The following is a 20,476-nucleotide window of genomic DNA, read 5'->3' on the forward strand; positions in this document are numbered from 1 at the left end:
AAGAGAAATATACAAATATGATAATTACTCAAATTGCCTTAAGGGGCCACAGAGCTTATGAGTTGATGCTGAGTTGCACAGTGACTGGCACCCCAGAAACATGTCATCAAGCTTTTTCTGGATGAGAAAACCTCCATCTGTTGCAGAGGCCTGATGCTCCCTTAGCTTGACTGGGGATCCTATGTACAGCCTCTTGGATCCACAGGTTTATTAGAAGAGCTTGTTCACCTGCTCCCTAAACACCTGCTTCACCTGTTTGTTCCTCAGGGTGTAGATGAAGGGATTGAGCACTGGGGTCACCACGGTGTTGAGCAAGGCCACCAGCTTGTTCCTATCCTCCCCCTGGCCGCCCTTGCCCGACCGGACATACATGAAGATGCAGCTTCCACAGAAGAGAGAGACAACAGTGATGTGGGAGGAACAGGTTGAGAAGGCTTTCTGCCTCTCCTTGGCTGCGGGGAGGCGCAGGATGGTGTGGAGGATGTGGCCATAGCAGGTGGCCGTCACGGACAGAGTGCCCAGGAGGCAGACGTTGGCCAGGATGAAACCCAGAAGCTCAATCAGACTTGTGTCTGCACATATGAGTTCCAGGAGTGGAAAGCTGTCCCAGAAGAAATGATCAATGATATTGGGACCACAGAATGGCTGCTGAAATGTGAGGAAACTTGGAATGATGTTGAGAAGGAATCCTGTGATCCATGAAGAAAGAACTAGCTGGACACAGACCCTTTTGCTCATGATGGTGACATAATGCAAGGGGTTACATATGGCCACATACCTGTCAAAGGACATCACTGCCAGTAGGAAGAACTCTGTGGTGCCCAGGAAGAAATAGAGAAAACTTTGTAGGAAACAGCCTGCCAGGGAGATGGTCCTGTTTTCAGTCAGGATGTTGGTCAGCATCTTGGGGAAGATGACCGAGGTGAACCAGATCTCTAGGACAGCAAAGTTGCAGAGGAAGTAGTACATGGGGGTGTGGAGGCGCCTGTCCATGAGGGTGAGGACCACGATGAGCAGGTTCCCCAGTAGAGTGAGCAGGTAGGTCAGGAGGAGCCCCAGGAAGAGGAGCATCTGCAGCTCACAGGCATGTGAGAGCCCCAGCAGGATGAAGTTGGTGACAGTGGTGTGGTTCCCCGTGGCTCCTCTGGCCTCTGCTGGGAATGACCAATCAGAGGTGTGCAGCATCAGGAGTCGTGATGTTCTGGGGGATCTGAGGACACTTGGAACTGAAAGGAAAGAGGGATTTTGAGCTGAAGGAATCCTTTATTTCTTCAACCTGCAGGTCCCTTTTCCTCCCTTCTCAGGCCAGTTGTCCAGATCCCTCAGTGAGTTAGCATCAAGTCACATTGATTCAATTGTCTGGTATTCTTTGGGGAAAGTTTTGCCTTTACCAATTCTTTTTCTGTTTTTCTTATTTATGTTAGGAAGTGTGTGTCCCTTTATTTTTTCTTGATCAGATGATGTCTTTTCCTGTATTCGTCCAAATGTTTTAAGGGGTCTCTCAAATAAAGTAAAATATTTTCTCTGCAAATCCTGCATCCATTGATCACAGACCTTTATCAAAAACACTGATGGAAAATTTACTCTAGAACTTGTTTCAGTTAGAGAGACTCCGTGTGTGCACCTGAGTGTGTGCAGCTGAGTTTCAACACTTACTAATCTGTCTGCAGCCAGTTCTGTAACCTCACAAAACTCTGCTTCTTCAATGGGAATAAAACAGTTCACAAGAGAAAAGTTCTCCAGAATTTAAATTAGTAATGTATACTCAACACCTAACGCAAGGTTGACCACTGACCATGTAGTCACGCAATGCTAGCTATTTTTATTTCTCCCTTTCTGGCTGATATTCTTGCAGGATAATTAAGGATAAGTAAAAATAAAATTGGAGAAAACATACTGGATTTAGGGCAATGTGTATTTGAACAAAAAGTTTTAAAATATAAAAATATTATCAGATCATCATGGATACTTTAAGATATACAGAAAATGAAAAGAATCACCTATAGTCCTACAGAGACAACTGCTATTAATATACTGATTTATTTCTATTGTACTTTTCTATTATTTACAGTGTATGGATTTGAATAGTCATGCACACAGATTATTATTTTCAACATCCTTGCTTCCCACATATCAGTACAACAAATTATTCTTATGCTATTACAAACCCTTTTAGTAGATATTAGTTATTTACTTATATTTAGTTAGATATTATTGGCTGATATTATTTGAGGGATTCATGTGCTATAAAATTGTTGTATCAGAGGAGAGAACATGCATTTGTAGATTAGGCATGATGGCTATTTCTTTGGGATAAATTCCTAAGTAATATTAACAATAATGATAAATGCTCATATTTAGAATTTTTTGGTTCAATTGCAATTTTAGAGAATATGTCTTTGTTTTCTTGGTCTTTTCTAAAAGATTTTTGTTTTCTAGTTTTTATGTTGTTCAACAGTGTCTCTCTGGTTCTAGATAAAGAAGTAGGCATTCTTGCCATTGGTTGTTCTTTATAGAAATGGCAGGTAAAGGCAAGATTCTGTGGGGAAAAGCTGACTCTGTCTGAGACAGGAGCAGGAACTAATGTGATACACCTGCCTCAGAGAAATGGTAATGCCGTGTAGTATAGCTGTGTAAAATATGTATTTATATGGGGAAGAATTGGATGAGAACACAGAAAAATGAGCATAATTGCCATAATACGATGGGAGGATGGTGGGTGATTTTTGTTCTGTCTCTTTATTATTTTATTATTGACTGTAAAATAACTTAAATTCAAAGTCATAAAAGAAACCAGCAAAATGAGCCCATTTGGACTCCTGGTTAGGTGAAACAGTTTGAGACAAAATGGAAATAAATGGCTGCCAATGAATAGAGTGAAAAAAAAAGTCTTAATGATTCTGTGAGCCATCGGCTGTTCCTGAGTCAGGATACTGAGAATGATGCAAAAAATCAGAGAAGTGAGCTGTGCCGCAGCCGGCCAGTGGATACCTGAAAACAGATGGCAGGCTTCCAGCCAGAGCATCCAGAGGAATCAGGTTCCCCTTCCCCACACCGAAAACTGCACCAACGTAGATTACCTCACTAGATACTAGGTGAGATGCTCAGTTGTCTTCAAGGCAGTTCTGATGAGGGCAGACTCCTGATTTTCACAGGAAACTCCCAACCCTGCAGGGTCGCCCGAGGAGTACACTTCTTGGGGGCTCACCAGAGGTGCGAAGTGAAGGGCGCGCTAGAGCTGTAACATGCTCTACAGGTCATGGGCACAGACAGGTCCTGTTCTCTTGTACACAGTGTCTGCAAATATTCTTATTTTCCAACAACCAATCTCTCTTAAGAAATATTCCCTGACTCTCAGCATCCACATATTCTCAGTTGTCCTCAGAAAGTAACAATCTCTGGATATTCCCAGAACTTCACCAGTTTCTCAGGAAGCTTCTATTGCTCCTGATCCATCACTGTGTTACCACTGGACCAATTTCCTGGGGAAATGGACATGAAAACCTATTTAATTATTCTTCCATCCCTCATATAGTAAGGCAGAGACAGACATCGATAGATGCTGATTAGTATAAATTCTTTTCAGTTGGGCTTAAGAGATTTCTGGCCCTTCCAGGAGTATGGTGTCCATAGAGAATTCTGGGTGAAATAGTAATGGCAGCCTCTTTGCCTTTGTGGAGCTGGCATCAGGCTTGGACTCCTTGGGGTTCTGTTTGGTCTCCATGGAAACTCAGAGATACAGAAGGTGCAGAGCTCAAACTTAACCAATTTAGAGATTCATGTTATTCTCTTACTGGATGGAGCTATGCTTCCCTGGAGATTCATTATCATCAGTGGTAATAAGATCTAAGAAAGTCCCTAACCTCTTACTTTCTTCAACTTTGGAATTAAAGTTTACTTTATTTTGACCGAGAGCTGAGAAACCTCTAATGAATTTTAACTGTAACAAAGAAACATATTTATTAAAACATACAATAAGTTTTGTGGTGTGGTTATTGTGTGGTAAGTATGACTCTAGATGCCAGATATAGGCAATGTCTTGTGGGGAAGACATCATTAAATAATAAGACACTGTTGAGACTAGTGTCTGAAGAAGACCACATTGGAGATCCTGAACCAGACTGAAGTTTGAGGAAAGATATTCCTGATGAAGTTACATAAAGTTGTTTTTCATTCACTCAGAGATGTCCAACTCTTGTGACCCCACGGACTGCAGCCTGCCAGGGTTCCCTGTCCTGTAGTTTGCTCAAACTCATATCCATTGAGTCAATGATGCCATCCAACCATCTCATCCTGTGTCGTCCACTTCTCCCCATGTCCTCAGTCTTTCCTAGCATCAGGTCATTTCCAATGAGTTGGCTCTTTGCATCAGGTGGCCAAAGTATTGGAGCTTCAGTTTCAGCATCGGTCCTTCCAATGAATATTCAAGGTTTATTTCCTTTAGGATTGGCTGGCTTGATGTCCTTGCTGTCCAAGGACTCTCAAGAGTCTTCTCCAGGACCACGGTTCAAAAGCATCAATTCTTCGGCACTCAATTTTCTTTATGGTTCAGATCTCACATTTGTACTTGACTGCCGGAAACACCGGCATTCATAGCTGTGAATATATGGACTTTTGTGTGCAAAGTGATGTCTCTGCTTTTTAATATGCTGTTTAGCTTTGTCATAGCTTTTCTTCCAAAGAGAAAGTGTCTTATAATCTCATGGCTGCAGTCACCATCTGCAGTGATTTTGGAGCCCAAGAAAATAAAGTCTGTCAATGTTTTTATTTTTCCCTGATGCATTTGCCATGAAGTGATGAGACCAGATCCCATGATCTTCGTTTTTTGAATGTTGAGTTTTAAGCCAGCTTTTTCACCTTCATCAAGTGGCTGTTTAGTTCTTCATTTTCTGTGGTGTCATTTACATGTCTGAGGTTACTGATATTTCTCCTGGCAATCTTGATTCCAGCTTGTGCTTTATTCAGACCAGCATTTCGCATGATGTACTCTGCATACAAGTTAAATAAGCAGAGTGAAAATACACAGCCTTGACATACTCCTTTCCCAATTTTGAGCCAGTCTGTTACTCTGTATTTGGTTGCAACTGTTTTTGTTTTTGTTTTGACCTCCATTCAGATTTCACAGGAACAGGTAAGGTGGGCCAGTATTCCCATCTCTTTAGGAATTTTCTGCAGTGTGTTGTGATCCAACAGTCTTTAGCATAGTCAATGAAGCAGAAGTAGATGTTTTCCTGTAATTCTCTTGCTTTTTGTATGATCTTACATATGTTGGCAATTTGGTCTCTGGTTCTCCTGCTTTTTCTAAATCCAGCTTGTACATCTGGAAGTTCTTGGTTCACGTACTGTTGAAGCCTAGCTTGTAGGATTTGCGCATTACCTGGCTAGCATATGAAATGAGTTTAGTACGCCGTTGTTTGAACATTCTTTGACATTGCACTTCTTTGGGATTGGATTAGATGTCTAAAATTCTTTAACATCAAAGGTTTGAATTTCTTTACAATAAAACATTTTATTTAAAAATAAAACTCATTTTAATGAGTTATCCTGACCATTAGTATAATCGGGAAGATCCCCTGGAGAAGGAAATGGCAACCCACTCCAGTACTCTTGCCTAGAAAATTCCATGGACAGCAGAGCCTGGTGGGCTACAGTCCATGGGGTCTCAAAGAGTCAGACATAATTGAGCGACTTCACTTTTCCTTGGTGGTTCAATGGTAAAGCATCATCTTGGCAATGCAGAGACACAAGTTGGATCCCTGAGTTAGGAAGATCCCCTGGAGAAAGAAATGGCAACCTACTTCAGTATTCTTGCCTGGGAAATCCCATGGACAAGAGGAGTTTGGCAACTTCATTCCATGGAGGTCACCAAAGGGTTGGACACAAGTTACTGACTAAACAATGACCGTTAGTAAGTTGAACATCTTTTCACTTGTATATGGGCCCTTCGGGTTTACTCTTCTGTCAGGGGTCTATGTATATACTTATCTCATTTATCTCTTGGGTAGTTTGTCTTTGTTTATTATAGAAAATAATCTTTTATTTGTATTTTACATTCTTCCGTCTACCTCCTTCTTGAATGCCCATTTAAACCTGTTCATGTAATTATTTCTTCCTTGACCTTGGATAAAATTCAGGACAGTTTTGTAAATTTTCTGGGCATACATATAATTTTAGAAGTCCTTCATTTACCATTTGTTCAAAGAATGGAATTATTAAATTATCTGAACCCATATAACTGTTAAATTTTGAACGTCACTTAAAGTGAAAATGTATTCCTTTCTTCACATAAGGCCTATTTCAGGCAGGAGAACTTCAGAGAGAAAGGGTGTGTGGTTTTGGCATCCTCTCTGTTGACTATGCGAGGAGACCTCCCCTTTATCTGTGTTTGCTAACTTTGTCCTCCACCAGGGATATGGGGTGGGATTGAGTTGGCTCTAGTGGATAGATATCCTAGAGGAAGGGGAAGGTGGTATGCACAAAGATGTTAGTGTGGTGGTAAGAAGTGGTAAATGTGATAGCTATTTTGAATGTATAATCCACAGAATTTGCTAATGTATTGACTTTGGGAAATAAAAGAAAGAGACCGACTCAAAGGTAATATAGTTTTGCTTTTGATCTGAGCAAGAAGTACTTTTATTATTGTGGTAAAATGCGTAATAATATAAAATTTATCATTTAAAAAATTATTATTTTTTATTGAAGGATAATTGCTTTATAGAATTTTGCTGTTTTCTGTCAAACCTCAACATGAATCAGTCATAGGTATACATATATTCAGTCCCTTTGGAAACTCCCTCCCATCTTCCTCCCCATCCCACCACTCTAAGTTGATACAGAGCCCCTGATTGAGTTTCCTGAGCCATACAGCCAATTCCCATTGGCTATCTATTTTACATACGGTAATGTAAGTTTCCATGTTACTCTTTCCATACATCTCGCCTTCTTCCCCCCTTACCCCATGTCCATAAGTCTATTCTCTATGTCTGTTTCTCCATTCAGTTCAGTTCAGTAGCTCAGTCATGTCCGACTCTATGCAACCCCATGAACTGCAGGACGTCAGGCCTCCCTGTCCATCACCGACTCCCGGAGTCCACCCAAACCCATGTCCATTGAGTCAGTGATGCCATCCAACCATCTCATCCTCTGTCGTCCCCTTTTCCTCCTGCCCTCAATCATTCCTAGCATCAGGGTCTTTTCCAATGAGTCAGCTGTTTGCATCAGGTGGCCAAAGTATTGGAGTTTCAGCTTCAACATCAGTCCTTCCAATGAACACCCAGGACTGATCTCCTTTAGAATGGACTGGTTGGATCTCCTTGCAGTCCAAGGGACTCTCAAGAGTCTTCTCCAACACCACAGTTCAAAAGCATCAATTCTTCGGCACTCAGCTTTCTTCACAGTCCAAGTCTCACATCCATACATGACTACTGGAAAAACCATAACTTTGATTAGATGGACCTTTGTTGACAAAGTAATGTCTCTGCTTTTGAATATGCTATCTAGGTTGGTCATAACTTTCCTTCCAAGGAGAAAGCGTCTTTTAATTTCATGGCTGCAATCAACATCTGCAGTGATTTTGGAGCCCAGGAAAATAAAGTCCGCCACTGTTTCCACTGTTTCCCCATCTATTTGCCATGAAGTGATGGGACCGAATGCCACAATCTTCATTTTCTGAATATTGAGCTTTATGCCAACTTTTGCACTCTCCTCTTTCACTTTCATCAAGAGGCTCTTTAGTTTTTCTTCACTTTTTACCATAAGGGTGGTGTCATCTGCTTATCTGAGGTTATTGATATTTCTCCTGGCAATCTTGATTCTAGCTTGTGCTTCCTCCAGCCCAGCATTTCTCATGATGTACTCTGCATATAAGTTAAATAAGCAGGGTGACAATATACAGCCTTGACGTACTCCTTTTCCTATTTGGAACCAGTCTGTTGTTCCATGTCCAGTTCTTACTGTTGCTTCCTGACCTGCATACAGGTTTCTTAAGAGGCAGGTCAGGTGGTCTGGTATTCTCTTGCTTTTTTGATGATCCAGCGGATGTTGGCAATTTGATCTCTGGTTCCTCTGCCTTTTCTAAAACCAGCTTGAACATTCGGAAGTTCATAGTTCACGTATTGCTGAAGCCTGGCTTGGAGAATTTTGAGCATTACTTTACTAGCGTGTGAAATGAGTGCAGTTGTGTGGTAGTTTGAACATTCTTTGGCATTGCCTTTCTTTGGGATTGGAGTGAATCCCAATTTCTCCAAAATCCCAGTTTCTCCATTGTTTCCTTGTAAATAAATTCTTCAGTATCATGTTTTTGGATTCCATATGTATGCGTTAGAATATGATATTTATCTTTCTCTTTCTGATTTCATTCTGTATAATAGGTTTTAGGTTCATTCACTTTATTAGAACTGACACAAATGAGTTCCTTTTTTATGGCTGAGTAATAAGGAAAGTTATGACCAACCTAGATAGCATATTAAAAAGCAGAGACATTACTTTGCCAACAAAGGTCCGTCTAGTCAAGGCTATGGTTTTTCCAGTAGTCGTGTATGGATGTGAGACTTGGACTGTGAAGAAAGCTGAGTGCCGAAGAATTGATGCTTTTGAACTGTGGTGTTGGAGAAGACTCTTGAGAGTCCCTTGGACTGCAAGGAGATCCAACCAGTCCATTCTAAAGGAGATCAGTCCTGGTTGTTCTTTGGAAGGAATGATGCTAAAGCTGAAATTCCAATACTTTGGCCACCTCATGCGAAATGTTGACTCATTGGAAAAGACTCTGATGCTGGGAGGGATTAGGGGCAGGAGGATAAGGGAACGACAGAGGATGAGATGGCTGGATGGCATCACCAACTTGATGGACCTGAGTTTGAGTGAACTCCGGGAGTTGGTGATGGACAGGGAGGCCTGGCGTGCTGCAGTTCATGGGGTCGCAAAGAGTCGGACACGACTGAGCGACGGAACTGAAGTGAATATTCCATTGTGTATATATACCACATGGAGAAGGTGATGGCATCCCACTCCAGTACTCTTGCATGGAAAATCCCATGGATGGAAAAGCCTGGTAGGCTACAGTCCATGGGGTTGCCAAGAGTCGGACACGATTGAGTGACTTCACTTTCACTTTTCACTTTCATGCATTGGAGAAGGAAATGGCAACCCACTCCAGTGTTCTTGCCTGGAGAATCCCAGGGATGGTGGAGCCTGGTGGACTGTCGTCTACGGGGTCGCACGGTTGGACATGACTGAGGCGACTTAGCAGCAGCAGCATATATACCACAACTTCTTTATCTATTCATCTGTTGATGGACATCTAGGTTGCTTCCATATTCTAGCTATTGTAAATAGGGGTACAATGAACAATGGGATACATGTGTCTCTTTCAATTTGGGTTTCCTCAGGGTAAATGCCTAGGAGTGGGGTTGCTGGGTCATATGGTGGTTTTATTTCCTAGTTTTTTCAGGAATCTCCATATCGTCTTCCATAGTGGCTGTATCAATTTACATAACCACCAATAGTGCAAGAGCATTCCGTTTTCTCCGCAGCCTCTCCAGCATTTATTATTTGCAGACTTTTTGGTGATGGCTATTATGACCAGTGTGAAGTGATGTCTCATTGTAGTTTTGATTTGCATTTCTCTAATAATGAGTGATGTTGAGCATCTTTTCATGTGTTTGTTAGCCATTTGTATGTCTTCTTTGGAGAAATGTCTGTTTAGGTCTTTTTCCCACTTTTGATTGGTTTATTTGTTTTTCTGGTATTGAGTTGTATGAGCTGCTTGTATATTTTGGAAATTAGTACTTTGTCAGTTGTTTCATTTGCTGTTATTTTCTTGCATTCAAAGGGTTGTCTTTTCACCTTGCTTATAGTTTCCTTTGCTGTGTAAAAGCTTTTAAGTTTAATCAGGTCCCACTTGTTTACTTTTGTTTTTATTTCCATTACTCTAGGAGGTGAGTCATAGAGGATCTTGCTTTGATTTATGCCATCGAGTGTTCTGCCTATATTTTCCTCTAAGAGTTTTATAGTTTCTGGTCTTACATTTAGGTCTTTAATCCATTTTAAGTTTATCTTTGTGTATGGTGTTAGGAAGTGTTCTAATTTCATTCTTTTACATATAGCTGTCCAGTTTTTCCAGCACCATTTATTGAAGAGGCTGTCTTTGCCCCATTGTATATTCTTGCATCCTTTGTCAAAAATAAGGTACCCATAGGTGCATGGGTTTATTTCTGGGCTTTCTATCTTGTTCCATTGGTCTATATTTCTGTTTTTGTGCCAGGACCATACTGTTTTGATGACTGTAGCTTTGTAGTATAATCTGAAGCCAGGAAGGTTGATTCCTCAAGCTCCACTCTTCTTTTTCAAGACTGCTTTGGCTATTCAGGGTCTTTTGTGTTTCCATATGAGTTGTGAAATTTTTTGTTCTAGTTCTGTGAAAAATGCCATTGGTAATTTGATAGGGATCACATTGAATCTATAGATTGTATTTGGCAGTTTAGTCATTTTCACAATATTGATTCTTCCTATCCAGGAACATGGAATATCTCTCTATCTGTTTATGTCATCTTTGATTTCTTTCATCAGTGTCTTATAATTTTCTGTGTACAGTTCTTTTGTCTCCTTAGGTAAATTTATTCCTAGATATTTAATTCTTTTTGTTGCAATGGTGAATGGGATTGATTCCTTAATTTCCCTTTCTGATATTTCATTGTTAGTATATAGAAATGAAAGTGATTTCTGTGTATTAATTTTGTATCCTGCAACTTTGCTAAATTCACTGATTAGCTTTAGTAATTTTCTGATACTGTCTTTAGAGTTTTCTATGTCATCTGCAAACAGTGAGAGCTTTACTTCTTCTTTTCTTCTTTACTTCTTCTGATCTGGATTCCTTTTATTTCTTTTCCTTCTCTGGTTGCTGTACCTAGGACTTCCAGAACTATGTTGCATAATAGTGGCAAAATGGACACCCTTGTCTTGTTCCTGATCCTGGGGGGAATGCTTTCAGTTTTTCGCCATTGAGAATGTTTGCTGTAGGCTTACATATCTGGCCTTTACTATGTTGAGGTAGGTTACTTCTTTGCCCATTTTTTGAAGAGTTTTAATCATAAATGGGTGCTGACTTTTGTCAAAAGCTTTTTCTGAATCTATTGAGATTATCATATGGTTTTTATCTTCCAATTTTTTATACAACTTGTGTATCACATTGATTGATTTGCATATATTGAAGAATCCTTGCATCCCTGGAATAAACCCAACTTGATCATGGTGTATGAGCTTTTGGATGTGTTGTTGAATTCTGTCTGCTAAAATTTTGTTGAGGATTTTTGCATCTATGTTCATCAGTGCTATTGGCCTGTAGTTTTCTTTTTTTGTGTTGTCTTTGTCTGGTTTTGGTATCAGGGTGATGTGGCCTCGTAGGGTGAGTTTGGAAGTGTTCCTTCCTCTGCAATTTTTGGAAAGAGTTTTAGAAGGATAGTCATTAGCTCTTCTTTAAATGTTTGATAGAATTCTCTTGTGAAGCCATCTGGTCCTGGGCTTTTGTTTTTTGGGAGATTTTTGATCACAGCTCCCATTTCAGTGCTTGTAATTGGGTGGTTCATAATTTCTATTTCTTCCTGGTTCAGTCTTGGAATATCGAACTTTCTTAAGAATCTGTCCATTTCTTCCAGGTTATCCATTTTCTTGCCATATGGTTGTTCATAATAGTCTCTTATAATCCTTTGTATTTCTTCATTGTCTTTTGTAACCTCTCCTTTTTCATTTTGAATTTTGTTGATTTGATCCTTCTCTCATTTTTTCTTGATGAGTCTGGCTAGAGGTTTGTCAATTTTGTTTATTTTCTCAAAGAACCAGTTTTTAGTTTTATTAATCTTTACTATTGTTTCTTTTATTTTCTTTTTCATTTATTTCTGCTCAGATCTTTATGATTTCTTTCCTTCTACGAATTTTTGGGTTTTTTTTTTGTTCTTCTTTTTCCAGTTGTTTTAGGTGTAAAATGAGGTTGTCTATTTGATGTTTCTCTTGTTTCTTGAGGTAGGATTGCATTGCTATAAACTTCCCTCTTAGAACTGCTTTTGCTGAATCCCATAGGTTTTGAGTTGTCATGTTTTTATTATCATTTGTTTCTAGAAATTTTTTGATTTCCCTTTTGATTTCTTCAGTAACCTATTGGTTATTTAGAAACATGTTGTTTAATCTCCATGTGTTTGTGTTTCTTACAGTTTTTTTCTTGTAATTAATATCTAGTCTCATAGCATTGTGGTCAGAGAAGATGCTTGATACGATTTCAATTTTCTTAAATTTACTGAGGTTTGATTTGTCCCCCAAGATATGGTCTATCCTGGAGAATGTTTCATGTGCATTTGAGAAGAAGGTGTATTCTTTTGCATTTGGATGGAATGTCCTGAAGATATCAATGAAATCCATCTTATCTAATGTATCATTGAAGACTTGTGTTGCCTTGTTAATTTTCTGTTTTGATGATCTGTCCATTGGTGTGAGTGGGGTGTTAAAGTCTCCTACTGTTATTGTGTTACTGTCAAGTTCTCCTTTTATGTCTGTTAGTGTTGTCTTCTGGGTTGAGGTGCTCCTATGTTAGGTGCATAGGTATTTACAATTGTTATGTCTTCCTCTCGGACTGATCCCTTGATTGTTATGTAGTGCCCTTCGTTGTCTCTTGTAATTTTCTTTATTTTAAGGTCTATTTTGTCTGATATGAGGATTGCTACTCCAGCTTTCTTTTGGTTCCCATTTGCATGGAATATATTTTTCCATCCTCTCACTTTCAGTCTATATGTATCTTTATGTCTGAAGTGGGTTTCTTGTAGACAGCATATATATGGGTCTTGTTTTTGTATCCATTCAGTCACTCTGTGTCTTTTGGTTGGAGCATTTAATCCATTTACATTTAAAGTAATTATTGATATACATGTTCCTATTTCCATTTTCTTCATTGTTTGGGGTTGATTTTATAGATCTTTTTCTTCTTTTGTATTCCTTGACTATATAAGTCCCTTTAACATTTATTGTAAAGCTGGTTTGGAGGTATTGAATTCTCTTAACTTTTCCTTGTCTGAAAAGCTTTTTATTTCTCCATCGATTTTGAATGAGATCCTTGCTGGGTACAGTAATCTTGGTTGTAGATTTTCCCCTTTCAGTACTTTAAATATATCCTGCCGTTCCCTTCTGCCCTGCAGAGTTTCTGCTGAAAGATCAGCTGTTAAACATATGGGGTTTCCCTTGTATGTTACTTGTTGCTTTTCCCTTGCTGCTTTTAATATTCTTTCTTTGTGTTTAGTCTGTTAGTTTGATTAGTATGTGTCTTGGCATGTTTCTCCTTGGGTTTATCCTTTATGGGACTCTTTGTGCCTCTTGGACTTGATCGACTATTTCCTTTTCCACGTTGGGGAAATTTTCAACTATAATCTCTTCAAAAATTTTCTCATACCCTTTCTTTTTCTCTTCTTCTTCTGGGACTCCTATAATTCAAATGTTGGTGCATCTGATATTGTCCCAGAGGTCTCTGAGATTGTCCTCAGTTCTTTTCATTCTTTTTACCTTATTATGCTCTTCAGAAGTTATTTCCACCATTTTATCTTCCAGCTCACTGATTCATTCTTCTGCTTCAGATATTCTGCTATTGATTCCTTCTAGAGTACTTTCAATTTCAGTAATTGTGTTGTTTGTCTCTGTATGTTTATTCTTTAATTCTTCTAGGTTGTTGTTAATTGATTCTTGCGTTTTCTCCACTTTGTTTTCAAGATTTTTGATCATCTTTACTATCATTATTCTGAATTCTTTTTCAGGTTCAGTTCAGTTCAGTCACTCAGTCATGTCCGACTCTTTGCGATCCCATGAACCACAGGACACCATGCCTCCCTGTCCATCACCAACTCCCAGAGTCCACCCAAACCCATGTCCATCGAGTTGGTGATGCCATCCAACCATCTCATCTTCTGTCGTCCACTTCTCCACCTGCCCTCAATCTTTCCAAGCATGAGGGTCTTTTCAAATGAGTCAGCTCTTCTCATCAGGTGGCCAAAGTATTGGAGTTTCAGCTTCAACATCAGTCCTTCCAGTGAACACCCAGGACTGATCTCCTTTAGGATGGACAGTTTGGATCTCCTTGCAGTCCAAGGGACTCTCAAGACTCTTCTCCAACACCACAGTTCAAAAGCATCAATTCTTCTGCGCTCAGCTTTCTTTATAGTCCAACTCTCACATCCATACATGACTACTGGAAAAACCATGGCCTTGACTAGATGGACCTTTGTTGACAAAGTAATGTCTCTGCTTTTTAATATGCTGTCTAGTTTGATCATAACTTTCCTTCCAAGGAGAAAGCATCTTTTAATTTCATTGCTGCAATCATCATCTGCAGTGATTTTAGAGCCCAGAAAAATAAAGTCAGCCACTGCTTCCACTGTTTCCCCATCGATTTGCCATGAAGTGATGGGACCTAATGCCATGATCTTAGTTTTCTGAATGTTGAGATTTAAGCCAACTTTTTCACTCTCCACTTTAAGTTTCATCAAGAGGCTGTCTAGTTCTTCTTCATTTTCTGCCATAAGGGTAGTGCCATATGCATATCTGAGGTTATTGATATTTCTCCCAGCAATCATGATTTCAGCTTGTGCTTCCTCCAGCCCAGCGTTTAGTTTGCCTATTTCCTCTTCATTTATTTGGACTTCTGTGTTTTTAATTTGTTTCTTCATTTGTGTAGTATTTCTCTACCTTTCCATTTTTTTAAAAAAACTTATTGTGTTTGAGGTCTCCTTTTCCCAGGCTTCAACGAAAGTTGAATTCTTTCCTTGAAGAAGGTTGAATTATTTCTTTCTTTTGGTTTCTGTCCTCTTAAGGTTTGTCCAGTGGTTTGTGTAAGCTTTGTATAGGGTGAGATTTGTGCTGAGTTTTTCTTTGTTTTTTTTTTTTTTTTTCCTCTGATGGGCAAGGCTGAGTGAGATGGTGATCATGTTTGCTGATGATTGGGATTTTACTTTTGTTTTGTTTGTTGTTTAGATAAGGCATCCTGCACAGGGTGCTACTGGTGGTTGGGTGATGCTGGGTCTTTTATTCAACTGGTTTCCTTTGTGTGAGTTCTCATGATTTGATACTCCCTAGGGTTAGTTCTCTGGGAGTGTAGGGTCTTGGAGTCAGTGCTCCCACTCCAAAGGCTCAGGGCTTGATCTTTGGCAGGAGCCCCCTCCCCAGGGACTGTAGGAGCCCACCCTGATGGTGACCAGGAGCCAAACCCTCATACCACCCGCTCACCTGTCCTCTCATGCAAAACTCGTTGACCATCCTGGGCCATCCCACTGCGCGTTTACTCTTGCATGCCCAAAATTTATCATTTTAACCACTTTAAAGTGTACTGTTTGTTGGCATCAAGTACATTATCATTGTTGTGAAATCACCATTATGTATCTCCAGAACTTTTTCATCATCCCGAACTAAAATTCGGTATCCATTAAATAGTGACTCTGTATTCCTACCCACACTTCCTGGTAACCACCATTCTATTTTCTGTCTCTATGATTTTGATCACGCTATAGTAAACTGTGGAAAATTCTGAAAGAGGTGGGAATACCAGACCACCTGACCTGCCTCTTGAGAAACCTGTATGCAGGTCAGAAAGCAACAGTTAGAACTAGACATGGAACAGCAGACTGGTTCCAAATAGGAAAAGGAGTATGTCAAGGCTGTATATTGTCACCCTGCTTATTTAACTTCTATGCAGAGTACATCATGAGAAACGCTGGACTGGAAGAAGCACAAGCTGGAATCAAGATTGCTGGGAGAAATATCAATAACCTCAGATATGCAGATGACACCACCCTGATGGCAGAAAGTGAAAAAGAACTAAAGAGCCTCCTGATGAAAGTGAACGAGGAGAGTGCAAAAGTTGACTTAAAGCTCAACATTCAGAAAACTAAGATCATGGCATTCAGTCCCATCACTTCATGGCAAATCGATGGGGAAACAGTGGAAGCAGTGGCTGACTTTATTTTTCTGGGCTCCAAAATCACTGCAGATGGTGACTGCAGCCATGAAATTAAAAGCCTCTTACTCCTTGGAAGGAAAGTTATGACCGACCTAGACAGCATATTAAAAAGCAGAGACATTACTTTGTCAACAAAGGTCCATCTAGTCAAGGCCATGGTTTTTCCAGTAGTCATGTATGGATGTGAGAGTTGGACTATAAAGAAAGCTGAGCGCAGAAGAATTGATGCTTTTGAACTGTGGTGTTGGAGAAGAGTCTTGAGAGTCCCTTGGACTGCAAGGAGATCCAAACTGTCCATCCTAAAGGAGATCAGTCCTGGGTGTTCACTGGAAGGACTGATGTTGAAGCTGAAACTCCAATACTTTGGCCACCTGATGTGAAGAGCTGACTCATTTGAAAAGACCCTGATTCTGGGAAAGATTGAGGGCAGGTGGAGAAGGGGATGACTGAGGATGAGATGGTTGGATGGCATCACTGACTCAATGGACATGGGTTTGGGTGGACTCTGGGAGTTGCTGACGGACAGGGAGGCCTGGCGTGCTGTGGTTCATGGGGTTGCAAAGAGTCAGACGTGACTGAATGACTGAACTGAAGTGATACCTCATATTAATGGAATCCTACTATATTTTTCCTTTTATGTCTTGTTTATTTCACTTAGTATAATGTCTTCAAGTTTCCTTCATGTTGTAGAGTTTTATTTATCAGAGTTCCATTTCTTTTAAGGCTGAACAATATTCCATTGTATGTACATACCACATTTTGTTTATCCACTCATTCAATCTGTGGACATTAGAGTTGTTTCCACCTTTTCGGCTATTGTGAATAATGTTGCTATGAACATGGATATACAAATATCTGTTCAGGCCCTTATTTTCAATTCTTTGGGGTTTATGTCTGGAAGTGAGATTGCTGGATGATATGATAAATCTATGTTTACTTTATTTAGGAACTGCCATACTGTTTTCCACAGTGGCTGCATCATTTTGCACTCTCATCAGCAAAGCATGAGAGTTCTAATTTATCCACATTCTTGACAATATTTGGTGTAATCTGTTCATAAAAATGTTTTAAATAATATTCATCTTAATAGATATAAAGTAATATTTCATTGTGATTTTAATTTGCATTTCTGTAATGATTAGTGATGCTACACATCTTTTCATGTACTTGTTAGCCATTTGTAGAAGGATTGTTTGTGTTTGTTGTTGAGAACATAGTTTTTTAATTTATAGTGGCTATATAACCCTTTTTTGGAAATCTTTCTGTTGCAATTGGGCCAGTTAAGTTTTCTATTTCTTTTTAGATTTTTAAAAATTCTCTTTTTTTAGGGATTCATCCATTTCCTCCTGGTTTTCCTATTTGTTGCTGAAGAGCTACCCATGGTATTTTCTTACATAGATCATTTTATGCCCTACATTATAGTTATGTATATCTTCCTTATTAGATTTCAAATTCTAGTCAAAGGATAAATTAAGTGTTATCAATGAAATGTGCATTTCCCTGAATATAGTATTCATATAATAATTATTTCAGAATAAATTAACATGTGAATTCCATTATTTAATTAATATTTGATTATTTACCAATGACTTAATTTTCATTAAAATATTGAACAGGTTGGTAACAAGTTTCATAGGTTACATACTGTATTTAGCTTGTATAAGATTAATATGACATTCAGAATATAAAATTTATAGCATTTCAAACAGAAAAGCTTTTGTTAGCAACTGGTGTGAAATTCAAAAGGAAGAGAGGAAAAGTAAGATGAGAGATAGATGAAAAGAACTAACATTTAGTGAGACTTATTAGGCTCCTGTCACTATTTAAGTTTCTTGCATAGAGTATCTCATTTGACTTTTATCATAATCCTTTGGAATGGCCATTGTCATCCCCATTTTATAGATGAGAAAACTGGGGCTCAAGGAAGTAACCAACCAGAAAGAGGAGGAGTCTTTGTAAATAGGAATGAAGAATTTCTATGAATTTTTCTACTAAACAAGGCATAAGTAGGTTATGTGCAAGATAATAAGCAGCTAGCCTTTTTTTTCTTTTTTTTTTTTTTTGAATTTTTACTGATGTGTACCTGTGGCAAGAATATAAGTGTGAAATGAGAACAGTGCTAAATGAGGACTGGTCTCCTCTCCTCAAATTGTTAGATAAACAGACACAAAGCAATAGGCCAGACATTACTTTCTGAGTATGGATATTACCTATGACTATAGATTGGTGTTAGAGGCTTATGGTGAATTACAGAGCTAGTGCGTGCATGCGTGCCTGCTAAGTTGCTTCAGTCATGTCCCACTCTTTGTGACCCTATGGATTGTAGCCTCCCAGACTCCTCTGTAATGGGATTCTCCAGGCAAGAATATAGGAGCGGGTTGCTGTGCCCTTCTCTAAAGAGCTAGTACCTGCTATCAGAGAGCTTATATTCTGCTGGGAAGCCAAGCAGATGTTGGTGGAATGAAGAGAAATACTCAGATCTGATAATTACTAAAAATGCCTTGAGGGGCCACAGAGCTTATGAGTTGATGCTGAGTTTCACAGTGACTGGGACCCCAGAAACATGTCATCAAGCTTTTTCTGGATGAGAAAGCCTCCATCTGTTGCAGAGGCCTGATGCTCCCTTAGCTTGACTGGGGATCCTATGTACAGCCTCTTGGATCCACAGGTTTATTAGAAGAGCTTGTTTACCTGCTCCCTAAACACCTGCTTCACCTGTTTGTTCCTCAGGGTGTAGATGAAGGGATTGAGCACTGGGGTCACCACGGTGTTGAGCAAGGCCACCAGCTTGTTCCTATCCTCCCCCTGGCCGCCCTTGCCTGACCGGACATACATGAAGATGCAGCTGCCATAGAAGAGAGAGACAACAGTGATGTGGGAGGAACAGGTTGAGAAGGCTTTCCACCTCTCCTTGGCTGCGGGGAGGTGCAGGATGGTGTGGAGGATGTGGCCATAGCAGGTGGCCGTCACGGACAGAGTGCCCAGGAGGCAGATGTTGGCCAGAATGAAACCCAGAAGCTCAATCAGACTTGTGTCTGCACATATGAGTTCCAGGAGTGGAAAGCTGTCACAGAAGAAATGATCAATGATATTGGGACCACAGAATGGCTGCTGAAATATGATGGAACATGGAATGGCTATAAGAAGGAATCCCGTGATCCATGAAGAAAGAGCTAACTGGACACAGACCCTTTTGCTCATGATGGTGACATAACACAAGGGGTTACATATGGCCACATACCTGTCAAAGGACATCACTGCCAGTAGGAAGAACTCTGTGGTGCCCAGGAAGAAATAGAGGAAAAACTGGAGAAAGCAACTGGCTAGGGAGATGGTCCTGTTTCCAGTCAGGATGTTGGTCAGCATCTTGGGGAAGATGACCGAGGTGAACCAGATCTCTAGGACAGCAAAGCTGCGGAGGAAGTAGTACATGGGGATGTGGAGGCGCCTGTCCATGAGGGTGAGGACCACGATGAGCAGGTTCCCCAGTAGAGTGAGGAGGTAGGTCAGGAGGAGCCCCAGGAAGAGGAGCATCTGCAGGTCACAGGCATGTGAGAGCCCCAGCAGGATGAACTCGGTGACAGTGGTGTGGTTCCCCGTGGCTCCTCTGGCCTCTGCTGGGAATGACCAATCAGAGGTGTGCAGCATCAGGAGTCGTGATGTTCTGGATCTGAGGACACTTGGAATTTATAGGGAAAAGTGCTGAATGTATCATTTAGAGTTGTAGGAGTCCTTTTTTTTTTTTTTATTTTTTATTAACAGAGCCTCTTTGAGGCTACTTGTCTCTTTTATTGCCCTTGGTGGTTCTACATGGTAGAGAGTGGTGTTGTCAGGGATGCTAAGTAAACATCCTAAACCAAAAGTTATTCTCGCTTGTTTTTGTTAACTGAAATTTTATTTCTGTTCCTCAACAATTCCTTTGCCTCTGACTTTCATTACCTTTCACTACCTTTCATTTTTATCTTTATTCTAATATTGGGTCTTCATTCATAAGAAATCCCTATTTGAGGCTGACAAATATTTGAGGCTGGAAAAATAGCAAAATGGCTAAGTTAAGCCATTTTACTTAGTCATTCGCTATACATATCCATATTCTTGGGTAAACTGATTATTCATAGACACTCTATTGCTATTTCAGTATTACCTGAAAATGTGATGCCTTTCACTAGTTTTTGGATTAATAAAGAGAGAAGAGGAAATCTATGCGAGTAAAGCACAATGCTTACCAATCAGAAAGAGAATAATCCAAGTAATGTATGCACAAATAAAAATTTGTTAGTGGGAAAAAAATTTGTTAATGGGAATTTGGTATTTATCCTAATGTGGACATTGGATTTGTCCTCATGTGATAGATCCATAGTCTCCTGATTACATATTCCCATGGGCTCAAGATACAATAGACCCTTTGTTTTTAAAAGATTTTTTAGCTGTTTTGTATACATAGGTTTCAGCACACGGCATTTCAGCTTGGAAGCATCAGCTTTTCAAATCCTA

General features: G+C 39.8%; 2 protein-coding genes across 2 annotated transcripts; both read right to left on the reverse strand.

Moving 5' to 3' along the window:
* Nucleotides 1–210: 210 nt before the first annotated feature.
* On the reverse strand, nucleotides 211–1,185 carry LOC138444081 (olfactory receptor 6E1-like). Its single transcript, XM_069597408.1, has one exon. It carries the CDS (start codon nucleotides 1,183–1,185, stop codon nucleotides 211–213), a length of 975 nt encoding a protein of 324 aa, XP_069453509.1.
* A 17,470-nt stretch (nucleotides 1,186–18,655) lies between these two features.
* On the reverse strand, nucleotides 18,656–19,630 carry LOC138444082 (olfactory receptor 6E1-like). Its single transcript, XM_069597410.1, has one exon. It carries the CDS (start codon nucleotides 19,628–19,630, stop codon nucleotides 18,656–18,658), a length of 975 nt encoding a protein of 324 aa, XP_069453511.1.
* Nucleotides 19,631–20,476: the final 846 nt, after the last annotated feature.

Source organism: Ovis canadensis, chromosome 7 (assembly GCF_042477335.2).
Source record: "Ovis canadensis isolate MfBH-ARS-UI-01 breed Bighorn chromosome 7, ARS-UI_OviCan_v2, whole genome shotgun sequence".
NCBI lineage: Eukaryota > Metazoa > Chordata > Mammalia > Artiodactyla > Bovidae > Ovis > Ovis canadensis.